Genomic DNA, 14,428 nt, shown 5'->3' on the forward strand with positions numbered 1-14,428 from the left:
AACCCGCCTGACGGTGCAGGAGATGTAAGAGAAGCACGTTCAATCCCTGGATCGGGAAGATCCCCTGGAGAAGGACATGGCAACCAACTCCAGCCTTCTTGCCTAGAGGATCCCACGGACAGAGGAGTCTGGCGGGCTACAGTCCACAGGGTCAGCAAGAGTCGGACACGACTGAAGGGACTTAGCACGCACGCATGCATGTGTATTAAAAAAGCTTAGTACTCTTAAAGCCTTTTATCTAAAAAAAAAAGTCTTTATTACAAAGAGAGAGACTTTCAGGTCGCCACACCAAAAGAACACAGCAATACCTGCATCAACAGGCAGAATTAGGTAGACGTACCATCAATGCGCACTACAGAAATACTGAGGTGTTTCTACCGAGACTCTCTCACAATGAATCAGAAAACACACCTGGTCTAGACCTCACTCCCAACATCCTGACGTGGCATCACGGTCGAGAACCTTATTTTTGAGCAGCAAGGCGCTGACTTGCAAATTACTTAAAAAAAAAAAAAAAGAATGGTAGGGCATGCATGTGTGCTCAGCTGTATCTGACTCTGTGCAACCCCACAGACTGTAGCCCACCAGGCTCCTCTGTCCATGGAATTCTCCAGGCAAGAATACTGGAGTGGGCTGCTATCTCCTTCTCCAAGGGATCTTCCCAATTCAGGGACTGAACCCGTGTCTCCTGTGTTTCCTGCATTGGCAGGCAGATTCTTTACCACTGAGCCACCTGGGAAAGTATAAAAAGAGTAACCTGGAACAAATTCACATCACATGTAGGATAAAGGTTAACATAAAGGTAGGATAAGGAAAAGTTTTTGGTTTTATCCCTTCTTACTACCTACACATTCTCAAAGCCTAGTACGAAAATCAAAGATCAGTTAACTATAGTGTTCCTTCATATGCAGCACAGGGAAACATAGCCATTATTTTGTAATAACTTTAAATGGAGTATAATGTGTAAAAATACTGAATCACTATGCTGTATACCTGAATCTAACTATAAATCAACTATATTTCAATCAATCAAATTAAATTGAACGTTCCTTCAAGATGGGTACCACGTGTTAAAACTGAATTCCTGGTGCTTCCACAACTTGGATATACTATACATGCTTTACATGCATATAGAAGCAGAGAAAACTTCCATATCTCCCAAAATAAGGTTGAGAAAATATTATTGAAACGTCTATGTTACTAGAGTAGTTCAATAATGAGACACTGATAGGAAAGCATAAGATAAAAATTATCTGTGATGGCTAATTTCATGTGTCAACTTGCCTAAGTTACGGTTCCCAATTTCCTGGTCAAACTCCAGTCTAGATAGTACTATGACAGTGTTGTGGTTTTTTTGGTGTTTTTTTTTTTTTTTAATGTGAATAACATTTAAATCAGTAAACTCAGAATAAAGCAGATTATCCTCCATAATGAGGGTGGGCCTCATCCAATCAGTTGAAGGCCTTAAGAGAAAAGGAAAAAACAGCTTCCCTGTGTCTCCAGCCTGCTGCCCTGCCCCACACACTTCAGATTTGTTAACTCCTACAATCCTGTGAGCCAATTCATTAACATAAACATCTCTCTTGCCTTTATATTTTTACATATATATATATATATATAATTTCCTCTATTGGTTCTGATTCTGTAGAGAATCCTGTCTAAATAACTGTCTACAGATTTTTCAAAGACCATGACCACAAGTATTAATTAATTCACTGCTCTCTGATATGCCAAATATCAAAACACATTCCCCCTAAATTAAAGCCAAACCATTATATGAAGTACAATCAGATGAAGGATATTGCACTAACACCAAAATGGTAAGTGTGACGATAAAAGGGCTAAGAAAAAATCTTCCCAACCAACACACTTAGACCAGGCCAATGGACACTTCATTTTAATAGTGGTAGGAAATTTTAGTCCAAAAGAATGATTTCAGGGTGCAGCTGTCTTACAAGATAGTACATGTCATACATAGAAAAGTATAATTCAGTTAATTGCCAGAATTAACTGAATAAAAAAGAAGAAAATATGCTAAGAAAATTAAAGGTGAAAAGAAGAAAAAAATATTAACTACCTCTTGGTTGTCTTTGTTTTGGTTTGCCCAGAAAATCTTATGATAAAGCGTCTCCATTGAATTGCTGGAATCAGTTCGGTCAAAACAGTGTCGATCCAATACCTCCAACGTGTGCAAAACCCGACTAATGGTCACCCCTAGATGAAGAAAGCAAGCAAGCAGTTAAGAAAGGCCAAACAAAGCCAGAGCAGCATACTACAAAATCATCATCAGGTGGGACAAAAGGAATTTTAAGACATTATTATTCTCAGCATAAAAGAATTGCCAACAAAATCAAACCTGACATTCTAGACAGCCCAGATCTAAAGGGCACAGACCGAAGAACGTCCCCAAAACTCAGTAGGGAACTCTGTCCAAAAGCATCCTTGTTCACACTGAGGACTGAGTAGCAAGAATCAGAAACGGCATAAAGTCCAACATCCAAAAGCACTCCTCCTTCTGCTGTTCTGTACCTGCTGTCGACTCTTGGCACTTGTCAAAAGACCACCGAACTTCCACTGCACGGCCTCTTTGTTTTATCTGCTGTTCTACCTCATAAATCCTTGCCCGAACCTGAAAGATAATCACTTCTAATTAACTTTTGCTTAGAAAGCCGCGGCAGCTGTCTAAATCATGCCAGGTTTTTCCACGCAAGCAGAGCACCCCACGGTGAACCATAGCCTCGACTGCACTGTAGGAAAGGCAGGCGGCTGCCCAAGAAGCGCGTTTCAAAATTCACAAGTGCTGACTCCATGCAGTGTTCAGTGCTAAATGCTCACAAAAATAAACGCTTACCCAAAAATCTCTACAAGTGAAACATTTTCAGGACATCATAGAGAAAGGTCAAAGTTCTAAAATATCATCTGTGAGCCACTCTTCTATGTCTGAAAGCAACTAACCATGTTTTATTAAGAAAACTGCTTGGTTTAAAAGGAAAAAAACAGAGCTTTTATTTTAAATATTTGTCCCAGTCTTGTGGTTCAAGTTTCTTCAGTCTTTGAACCAAATAACCCAGCCCTAATAAGAATATATAATGGTTACTAAATACCCAGACTCCTAGCTCTATGGTATATGACTCTACTAACACATAGACTCTGATATATTAATACTAACCCCGAGTGTCGTGCTCTTACATCAGAACTACCACCGTAATTACCGTCTAGGGGGCAGGAGTCTCTGCAAGAACAACCCAGCAAGATGCTCAGAAGAAAAGGAACAATGTGATAAACTTCTGCTGTTCACAGAGGCTATGGACTTCCCTCTTCACCCAGAGAGATGGAGACAGAGACAGAAGGGCCCCTAAGAACCCAAGGCTGCTGCAACCAGGCTTGACCCACTGTGCCGTGATGCTGCTCAAGACTGAAAACACCCCTCAAACCATGGTAACAGCAAGTCTACCTGCTGGTTGAAAGCCGTGTTTCCTCCCGGCATGGGGAGGCTGGAGGGGGCCACCTGCAGCAGATCCAGGGGCGAGCCCGGGTTCGCGCTCTTATTGTCGTTTGTGGAGTAATTCCACACCAAGGCACTTGGGCAACAGAGAGTAACAGTCTGGAAATAAAGTGGTAAAATACAGATGTTTAGAGGAAGGAAAAAAGTATTACAAGAGCTAAAAAAAAAAAATCATAGTTAAATAACAGTTTCCAACGAGTGAGCTTAAAACATGAACGTCTTTTCTTACCCCTAGTCTCAACTTTTCAAAAGGTGAGACAAAAAATTATGACAGAATTATTCATTTGTATAGGTAAAAATACACCTATTGAGAAATTAAGGAATGTTATAATTTCTAAGCTAAATTCTAGCACAAGAACCTAGGAAATTTAATAAAAATGCAATAAATTTTAAAATTGTCGCCTGAAACAATGTTTTTCATGCAATTAAAATATGTAATTTCTAAGGCTGTAAAATCTAAAAAGATTTGTATTTTTTTTACCTCTCAAATAATAGTATGATATGTAGCCTCATAAACACTGGGCAGGCAGCAACCCTGCACAGGGCCCTGGCAACACACTTTTTCTATAAAAGCCAGTTAGCAAATGTTTTTTAAGGCTTTCAGGCCACCTAAAGTCCCTGTTACCTACTCTTCCTTTTTGTTTAAAGAATATAACACCTATTCTTAGCCTATAGGCTGGACCTGGCCTTCAGGTTATAGCTTGCCTACCCCAACCTTGGACCCCTGTAGACATTTTTTTACTCTGTCAGCTTGCACAATGCCGTTTCTCTGACCAACTTACTTACACATCACAACCACCCCAAGCAGTAGGAAGCAGTATTTCCCAACTGTTCCAAAAAGGAATGGAAGCCACGGAGGAGATGAGCGACCAGCCCAAGGTGATTTCAGGCCTGGAATCACTACACTCACTAACCCTAGCTATGGATTAGGTTCTCATTAAATTAAGTACTATAGTTCTATAATACTATAATTAAGTATTAGAGTTCTCATTAAATTAAGCACACACACTGTGCTGAACACCGTCCTGGAAGGGACAGTGTAAGAACTGTCCCCAGCCCCCATCCACACATGGGGAAACAGAGGCGCAATGTGAAAGCTACGACCTGGCAGAGCAGAGGCTACAATCAGGGTGGTAATGATTCTAGAAGGCGTCTTCCCCACTACGCTCTTGTGCCACTCAACTATACCAGCTCAGAGAATGAATGCAGTCCTTCTCTTCTAAAATGCAAAATTAAGTATTAAAAAACTAGACTCTGAGGCCCAGGAGACATCTGCATGGAAACCAAATGGCATATATCAAACTCAGGCCCTGAAGCCCACCAGCAGGAGCATTGGTCTTCACTGGTCCACACCCTACTGCCTTCCTCTTCTCGTCTCCGGTCCACGGGGAAGTAGTTCCCTGTGTTCTTAATTCCAAAGCCTCCAGTATCCAGGGCACCGATCCATCCAATAGTCCTCCGCTCCTAGTCTCAGACTCCCCTCTACCAGCGTACCCTTAGCTTAGGAATACGTTCAGGCTTGCCCATCAAAAAGCAAAACTTTTTTAAAAAAAAGTCTCCACTCAATTAGCACCAAACTCTCTTCCCTTCACAGGAATGATTCTCAAATCTCCAACGTTCCTCACCCACACCTCAACATGACTCCTCACTATCTTTCACTGACCATCTTAACCACCATGTCAGTCTCAGTCATCTCCTTATCAGACCTCCCCAGTGACCTAGGCACTGTGCACTCCTCTTGAAACCTCCTGCAGTGCCCACAGAGGCAGTCCGGAATAGTGGTTAAGAGTGTGAACTCTGGGTCCCAACTGGGTGCAATTTCCAGGTTCGCCTCTTACTTGCTGTGTGACCTGTGCCACCATCTCATTATTCCTGTTACAGGAACGATATTGGCTCCTTTCTCATAGGATGATTCTGAGAACTAAATGATGCAATATACCTACATCTCAGTAGAGTGCCTAGAACATGATAAATGCCACTGCTATCATTACAACTGAATTATGACTATAATAGTCTCATCATCTTTGTTTCTAACAATACTCTCCCACCTCACTCTTCTCTCTCCAGCCTGCCCAAACTTCCCTGGTCACCTCTGGGATCTTCTCCCCTGCTATCTCTTACCTACTTGTTTCCTCTGGGCCACAGATCATCCCTCACTACTAACTCTCTAGGAGATCGCTCCCTCTCCAGGTCTTGACCAGCCAAGCGGCCTTAAGTGGCCCAAATCCATACCCCTGGTCTGTGGTCTGCCCCCGTCTTCAGAATCAGACATGCAACCATCTCTTGAACATATCAACTGGAGATAAGACAGTCCAAAACTGAACTTACACAGACTCATCCAAACTGATTCTTTCCTTGTCTCTCTCTCTCCCCTACCCTCCCCACTCCCAAAGACCTTCCCTCTACTGTGGCCAAAGCAATCTAACAAACCACACACTGACCATAAAACTCCCTGCATAAAACTTCCCAATGACATCCTAACTACAAGGCACACAGGGGGTCTTCTATCCCTGACCCCCAACACATTTCACACTTTATGTTCCAAGAAAGCCAACCTGCCCACAAGATGACTTACCAACCCTCCGGGCCTTTCTCCACTCTGCCCTCTCTGCCAAGAATAGTCTACACCTTGTTTGTTTGTTTGTTTTAAACCAATATAAGTGCTAGACCAGACCACTTCCTTCAGAAAACCTCCCTGAATTCTAGGTTGAACTGAAAGTTCCACTTCTCAAATCAGCCCCGAGCATCCCTCCACCAACCTTCCCTCATCTCAGCACATGGACTCTCAAAGCCCTTTACTAAACAGCATGACACATTAGGAGCCCAAGAAATGTGAGCTGAACACTGATCTTTGAGCTCCCAGGTCTAGGACAGGGCTGTATCTCACTCTCGGTAGCACTGGGCTAGGGGCTGACATCCTCCTAGACCACACAAGCAATGATGCTGGGCAGCTAAAGAGAGTCTGAGAAAACTATTAGGATCTTCAGAGGGCAACCATCTCAAGCTGCCAACTGAGGAAGCTACATAATGCTGCATGGAGAAGCTGCCTTCCCCAAAGAACAGTAACGCAGCTGACTTATTCCATGGGTTCCCTGAACAATTTTTTAATCATTGAACAGCCCCAGTAAAGAATTATGATAGCCATCTAGACAGAAGCAATGAATCCTCTGGCATTGTGATCCAACACAAGGATACAAGAACAGGAAACTTCCATCTATCAGTTATTTAGACCAGGATAAAACTAGAGTTGTGACGTGAGAGTTGGAAGCATCACCCCCGAGCCCGCTGTTTGCTGCACAGAATGTGGACATAAAGCAGGAAGGGCCAAGGACTTACCTGCAACATACAACTAAGTCCATAAACCAGGGGGCCGTGCTGTGCACAGGAAAGAAAGTCGGAGAAGGCCAGCTGCACAGGGCTCATGCCTGGGCCAGGGGGGCCGGGGCTGGGGGCCCCGATGCTCGAGCTGTTTGGGCCTATTATCACATGGGGCGAGTGGGCAGCAAGGAGGCTGGGGCTGTCGCTCAGCAGCAACGCCAGACGCCGGGCACAGAAATAGGCGAGACGACGGGACAGGTAGGCCGACTGGACAAACTCATCTGAATACTGAGGAACACAAGGACACCAGCCTTCAGTCACGTCTCAGGCTACTCGGTGAGATGACCATTGTAATACAGACTTCTCATCATTACAAACAAAAACAAAAGTTTTCAGAAGTACTAATACAGACCAGTGCTGTCCAAGAGAAATATAATGCAAGCCACACATGTAATTTTTAATTTTCCAGTATCCATTGGGTGGCAAAAATATAACACACACACAGATAAAATTAAAATAAAGATGTATTTTATTTGGCCCACTATACCTAGATCTAAAATGCTATCATTTCAACATGTTATCAACACAAAAGTATTAGTGAGATATTATATACCCCTTTTTCCATACCAGGTCTGAAGCCTGGTGGCCACTTGAAACAAAGAGCACATGACAATGTGAACTTGTCACATTTCAAGGGCTCACGAGGCATGCTGGCTAGCAGCTACTAGAGCGGGCAGCACAGGTCCAGACGACTTGGGGAAGACGCAGACGACTAGTATGGTGTGGGCTCTGGAAGGGACTGGCTACCTTTCACTGGACACTCTTTCATATTGCCTGAATTGTCAAATATATGAGTTACTTTTCCAGGAATGTTTCTTTAAATAAATTTCATCCAGACAGCCTAAATTTTAACACACCTCAGGACAATCATGAAAATAGGATGTTCCCACCCCCGGGGGCTCAAAGAATATTAAAAGAACGTAGAAGATCCTCTATATCCCTAAACAGAGATGACGGGTTTTGTTTTCACAGAGATCTATGTGAAGGACACAGTATTTAAAGAGCTGTTTGCTCAGCTCAGGGACAAGGGAAATTCACATGAGTGAGAATACTTGAGAGGGACACATGGCTAGTACAAGTGACCTTAACAACTTACATGAAAGGCTCTTATCACTTCAAGTGTTGTAGCATTAATTCCTCGTTCCATTTCAAAAAAGCCACCTCTACTTACCTCTTCATTCTTACCAGACTCATTCCTTGCCCATAAAATCAATTGGCTCATGATTACATGTACTATACCTGCAGCATTAGTGGTAATAAGAGTTTAAGAAGATCATCATCCATTGGTCTGATCTTTTCTAACACATCCAATATCCATGTCAAATATTCATGCTTTTCCAGCATTCCTTCCTTAAATGAACAAAGAAAAATTACACTGATAATGTTAAAGCAAAACCAACTAAAATTAAAAAAAAACAAAAACAAAAACAAAACACTCTTATCTTTATATGTAAGTATAATTTTACTATTGTTTTCCTTGTTGCAAAACAGTCTCATTGATGAAAGGTGAAATTCTAAAGAAAGAAAATAACTGGTGTTATTTTGCACAGTTGGCTTGGAGGTTTTTTTGGTTGTTTCTGCATACCTGCCTCATTCTAAATTGATAAAAATTAATCCCTACAAGAAAGAAAATTTGGAAGCATTCAGATTCCCAGGGCATGTCAAGTGCCTGGCTAGATTTCAGTGTACTAAGAACTCACAGTACACTGGCGTGCTGCAGTCCACGGGGTCCAAAAGAGTCGGACACGACTAAGCGACTGAACTGAACTGATGAACTCATACTCACAGGAGGGGACTTGGCCAATGTTGATCATGACAAAGAACAAAAGCACCTATCATACCATCATCTCCAAAAGAGGCTGAAAACCTCATCAGAGGCCAGGCCCTCTAGTAGCCTCTTTTGCTATCCTAAAAGGAATTTCAGATACCATAACCCACCTACAAAATATAACTTTAAAAATCAATATAATGGCCTATAAGAAATGAAAGTAATTTATAGTAAAATGACATATAAACTTCTGACATAACTACACTAAAAACAACATGCCCACAAATTTCCAAAATGTTCCACAGGGTTGGTATAGCCCCCCTTAAGATAAGCACTGTTAACGTTTTCATCTGTTGCCTTCATATATATATATATATACACACACACACACCCAATATATACTTCTTTATGACATTCTATATACACATATATTTAATGTCATATTACAACTTTATATTATGATTCACATCATAAAAGAGTCAAGACAGAAACAAATGACCTAAATGGGAAAGAAATCCAAAAAAGGGAGATATGTGTGTGTGTATGTGTGTGTAAGCTGATTCACTTGCTGTACTGTAGAAACAAAACACTGTAAAGAATTATACTCCAATAAAATAAAAAATAAACAAACAAAGATAGAAACAAAAAGTTATGTTTAAAGTCACTGAAACTTTTATGGTCATTCTGGTAACAATCTTAGTAGTTAAAATGAAGCCCGACTTTGTTCCTAGCAACTCTGATATATCTATGGACCATATAACCAGCCGTCTACTACCATGATTATCGACAATTCATTTAAAAATATACTGCTAAACTACTGTTTATATATTTAAAACATTACAGTGACACCACATTCATGATATCAAAGTATTCACTTATTGCTAATTTCTTTTCTTTTTTTGTCTGCACCAAGGGATCTTAGTTCCCCAACCAGGGATCAAACTCGTGTCCTGGCAGTGAAAGCAGGGAGTCCTATCCACTGGACCACCAGAGAATTCCCCTTATTGCTGATTTCTAATTTTTTTTAATGTTTCAGCTAACAGTTTAGCTACAGGAAAAATTGCAATTTAAAATTATCAGACCAATAACGTAAACTCCATGTTAAAGAAATAAATAAAATGGAACTTTGGATTAAGGATTAAGAGATGGTGAATGCAAGATTCAAAAAGAGAATCTTCATAAGCATGACTTCCAAGAATGACACAATGTTCATCCTCAAGATGCTTTTCTTATGCACCTGTACCCTCATTTCTGCACAGGAATGTCTGCACACACATACACTCCAGTCAGTTTCACATTTCAGATTACAATGAATTAAAATATAATGAACTTTAAATGTTAACATTAAAATTAGATTCATCCATTTAGAACCTCACTGCATCCTATAAAGGAGATACTGATTTCCATGTTCCTAAAAAATAATCATTCAAAAATACCAAGCATGCTTAGAGACACTTTTTCAAAGATGCAGGCTAAATCCTCAGCTCAATAAAAGCTCAGAGCAGGCAAGGAAGGAGTCCTCTGCTAAATGACACTAGGATTTGTAAGCTTTTTTTTTTTTTTTTTTTTTACTAATTTAAAACTAACAAAACTACCTCCTAAAGGACCAGGCTGTTTCCTACTTTGAGCTCTTAGAAAAAGTTGCTTACCACCTGGAAATTATAATTAACGTTCGAAGGGTAGAAATTTAGAAACCACACATCCTTTCTACCCACCCACCGCATCACAATAACAGGTCATGAAAGTCTATGCTGATAATACAACTTCAGCTGAATACATTTGTCCTTCCTTCTCACCAAGAGTAAAGATTGAGGCAAATAACAGCACAAGTGCCATCTTCTGGTCAGTATGATGTACATCAGTGTCTCAGGATGGAAGTTTTAATCAGTCCTCAATGTTTTACCCATCCTCTCACCCATATTTTAATCTGCAGCCAAACAAAATTAAGATGACCCTTCCACAGAATAACTAAGCTCTAAAGAAAATCTACTGTAAGATAGGAAGCATCAGCATAAAAAATTCTTTGAATAAATATCTCCAATTTCTGCAAAGTTAAATGGCTTGGGAGGATTACATTTAATAGTGCCATTATAAGCCAATTAACGGCATTTAAAAAGCTGACATCACTGAATGTTGGCGATCAATACATATAATAGGAAGCTGTCATCTCGGGGCAAAGATGTTACCTTTAATACAAATTCAGAGTTATGCTGGATGTCTTCCTTTGAATGCAATAGTTTATATGATGATATCATGTAACACCCCCAAACACTAAAGTGTAAGGAACTTGCCCTCAGTCTTGAGTTTCGTAGGAAGCTTACCTGGAACATGTGGAATGCCAACTTCTCGTTGTACTCCCACTGCCTCATGGCCTGCTCCACGTCGGGTGGCACAGGGACAGGGCCATCGCCCGCGCTGGAAGCCAGGTGGTAGAAGTCGGAAATCTTGGCCAACTGCTCTCGAAGGTACCTGGTAGATATTTGCGTCCACTCTGCATTTTTTTTAAAGAAAGAAGCCATTTCCAGATACAATGAATGTAAGAATCTACTTTTCCTCCCTCTTTCTGGTTAAGAGTGTACTTATAAGACAAAAATCTATTACACAAAAATGGCTTTGGCAAACATATATAAGCACTGTTCAGAAAAGTACGCCCATGCCAAAGCCCTTAAGTAATGTGCACCAGTGTGACGTGGCCACCCCATCGGTCAACAGCAACGTCGGCCAGCTCTCCCCTTCTGCCTCTGTGACCCCAAACCTAGGAGAAGAGGTGTCCACAACTAAATTAAAAATATCAGAGGCACAAACGGGAAACAGAACAGTGGAGGTAATTCAAGAATCATAATTCAGGACACGGACAACAGACTTGTGGCTGCCAAGACGGGGAGGGGGTGGGTGGGGAAGGGATGTATTAGGAGTTTGGGATTAGCAGATGCAAATTACTACATATACAGAATGGATAAACAAGGCCCTACTGTATAGTACAGGGAACTATATGCAACATCCTGTGATAAACCATAATGGAAAAGAGTGTGTGTGTGTGAGTGAGTGTGTGTGTGTGTGTGTGTATGGGGGTGGGGGTAAACCATAATGGAAAAGAATGTGTGTGTGTGTGTGTATGTGGGTGGGGGTAAACCATAATGGAAAAGAGTGTGTGTGTGGGTGTGGGTGTGTGGGTATGTGGGTGTGTGTGTTGGGGGGCGCGGGTAGCTTTCCCAGTAGCTCAGACAGTAAAGAATCCACCTGCAACGCATGAGACCTGGGTTTGATTCCTGGGTTGGGAAGATCCCATGGAGAAGGGAATGGCAACCCACTCCAGTATTCTTGCCTGAAGAATTCATGGACAGAGGAGCCTGTCGGGCTACAGTCCATGAGGTCGCAGGGTCAGACACAACTGAGTGACTAACACTTCATATATAAATAACTGAGTCACTATGTTGTACGCAGAAATTAACAACATTGTAAATCAACTATACTTCAATAAAACTTTTTTAAAACAAATATTTTAAAAAAATCACAGTTCTACTCCAAAAAAATTCAAAATTCCCCAAATGCAGTTCTCTTGGGGTACATTTTTCAGGCTGCAGGGCATGGTTCAAACATGCCTAATTAAGGGGTGTTCTGTTTCTGCCCATCTGTAGGAGGACTGGCCATCCCCAAAGGCCAGCCCCAGGCAGCACTCCCACCTGCACTGCCCAACCTCCACCCCTGCCAGGGACACCAGAGCGGCCACCTTGGACAACCACCTAGGCCTTCGATCATTCTGCTCTCCCCAAAAAACACAAGATGCCTCAGGACTCAGCCAGAAAGAGCAGTGAGTGACAAGAGGTAGGAGACCGGGAAGGAAACAGAAAAGGTAGCATTAAAAAAAAAAATCACTAAAATTGCTCAAAAGTATCTGCCACAGGGGCACAAATTAAATCAATGTGTTGCCTTTGGCAACCATGAGGGATATGGTGCCAACTTTAGCCCATTCTGTGGATAAAAATGTAATAATTGCATGCTCACAGCCAAATTTCCCCAAGGATTAGTGAAACAGCATTTCGGAAGAAATCGTCCTCCTGAAACATCACCGCACAATGCTGTTTTCTCATTATTTCAGCAATAGGTTCTCCAACCTTCTCAATTTTAAAGGAACCTATTCTAACAAAAGTAAGAGTAGAAATAAACATCTGTTAGAATTGAGTGGTTTGTTTTTATTTTTTAAGCACTACTAAAATTACTTGACAACAGAACCCAGAGATAACTATTGTTAGGTTTTGGTTGAAACTACTTATTCTAATTGTGTCTTATTTAAAATTGAAATTCAAATGCACATGTTAAGTAAGCACTGCTTCAGTAATCAGCCAATGCCAAAAGATGAACAGACACTAGGTCAACATTCTGTTCCTAGTATATAATCGTTTGTCAGAAAGCACCATCAATAACAGATATTATCGTTAAAATTACGCCATCGTCATTAAAAACCAAACAATAAATTATCAGTGTCATCATTTTCTGGTGCCCCTGTTATGGACTAATCATCTCATGACTCTCACTTGTTCAACAAAGCAAAATGCCAACCATCAGATGAGACAAGTTTAGCTTAGCTATAATAAGCAAAAACAAAAATAACAAGGATCCAAATCCTAGCTTTTGTGTGCCAAGCCTTGCTATTAACTCACTCTCAGTATGGTACTATTCTCAATACTCAGAATAGTTTAGCCTCAAGAGCTAAAAATAACACACATATTCACACACCCCCTACTTTGTCTCGGGTATATTTTCCTTTCAAGATTGTTTTCATTAAAATATGGAAGAAACACACAGTATAGAAAATTTTTAATGCAAATATGCCTAGAAAAAAATCTCAATCATTTAATAGCTTTATATCTTTTCAGGTTTTTACTTTGTGTGCTTGACTGTTTAAACATATACACATCTTTTTTTAAAATTGCTGAAGATATTACTCCACAACTTGAATACCTTTAAAAATTCAAACAGAATTCAAATACAGACCTCTTGGTCATATATTTTAACTTCACCGTATTTAACTGATGTTAAGCTATCACCTCAATGAGACAGATTTGGAGATCTGGGCCCTAAGACAGTCTAGTGTGAACTAGTATAAAAGTTAGGATGCCCACAAAATTTTCATTAAAAATTAAAAACAAAAAATAAAAGATGGCCACAAGTACTGTACTCTTTAAAATTATTTGGATTCACTAACCCCTCTCAAGCTGAGTTAGGACTGGTCATTAAAAGGGAGAAATGGGGGCAGCAGTGGCAAGAAACAGGGATTCTCAGGCCTGCGCGCACATGCCATCACCCGGGGCGGGGGCGGCTTTTACCAAATGCCAGTATCTTCAGCCCAATCCCATCTGATTCTGGTTTGACTGGTCTGCAGTGGGGACTCAGTTCTAAGTGATACCAAGAAAATAGGAGTGGCTAGAGATCTTAAGGAAAATGGTTGGGGGAGAGAGGGGGGGAGGTTTCAAAGGTAGAAAGGATGCAGAAAGTGACGAAGGAAGCTGCTTTGAAAGTGCACCAGTTCTAAAACTGAGGCTATGGCCACATCTCTAGTTCACTGATATCAAGTAGAACTCAAGGCCACCTAGTCAGATTATTAGAAAGTTTACGAACATGAATGTTACTGAGAGTGGGGTCAGGGGTCAGTATTAAAAAGAATGACTGACAGCAAAAGAGACACGGATGAATAGAACAGTCTTATGGACTCTGTGAGAGAGGGAGAGGGTGGGATGATTTGGGAGAATGGCATTGAAACATGTAAAATATCATGT

At 41.0% G+C, this 14,428-nt stretch overlaps 1 protein-coding gene across 7 annotated transcripts in view; it reads right to left on the reverse strand.

Annotated features, from left to right (window-relative positions):
• MED12L (mediator complex subunit 12L) overlaps nt 1-14,428 on the reverse strand; it is a 362,611-nt gene that overhangs the window by 276,110 nt on the left and 72,073 nt on the right. For all 7 annotated transcript variants that reach the window (XR_008710707.1, XR_008710706.1, XM_055569353.1 and 4 more), the window contains 6 exons: nt 10,973-11,142; nt 8,123-8,233; nt 6,842-7,111; nt 3,455-3,604; nt 2,530-2,629; nt 2,078-2,214 (listed from right to left, as the gene is read on the reverse strand). Coding sequence is in view for 5 of the 7 variants with exons in the window: in XM_055569353.1 (XP_055425328.1) it covers nt 2,078-2,214; nt 2,530-2,629; nt 3,455-3,604; nt 6,842-7,111; nt 8,123-8,233; nt 10,973-11,142 (938 nt within the window). In the remaining 2 variants the exon portion in view is untranslated. The remainder of the gene's footprint in view (nt 1-2,077; nt 2,215-2,529; nt 2,630-3,454; nt 3,605-6,841; nt 7,112-8,122; nt 8,234-10,972; nt 11,143-14,428) is intronic.

This window comes from Bubalus kerabau, chromosome 2, assembly GCF_029407905.1.
Source record: "Bubalus kerabau isolate K-KA32 ecotype Philippines breed swamp buffalo chromosome 2, PCC_UOA_SB_1v2, whole genome shotgun sequence".
Taxonomy (NCBI): domain Eukaryota; kingdom Metazoa; phylum Chordata; class Mammalia; order Artiodactyla; family Bovidae; genus Bubalus; species Bubalus kerabau.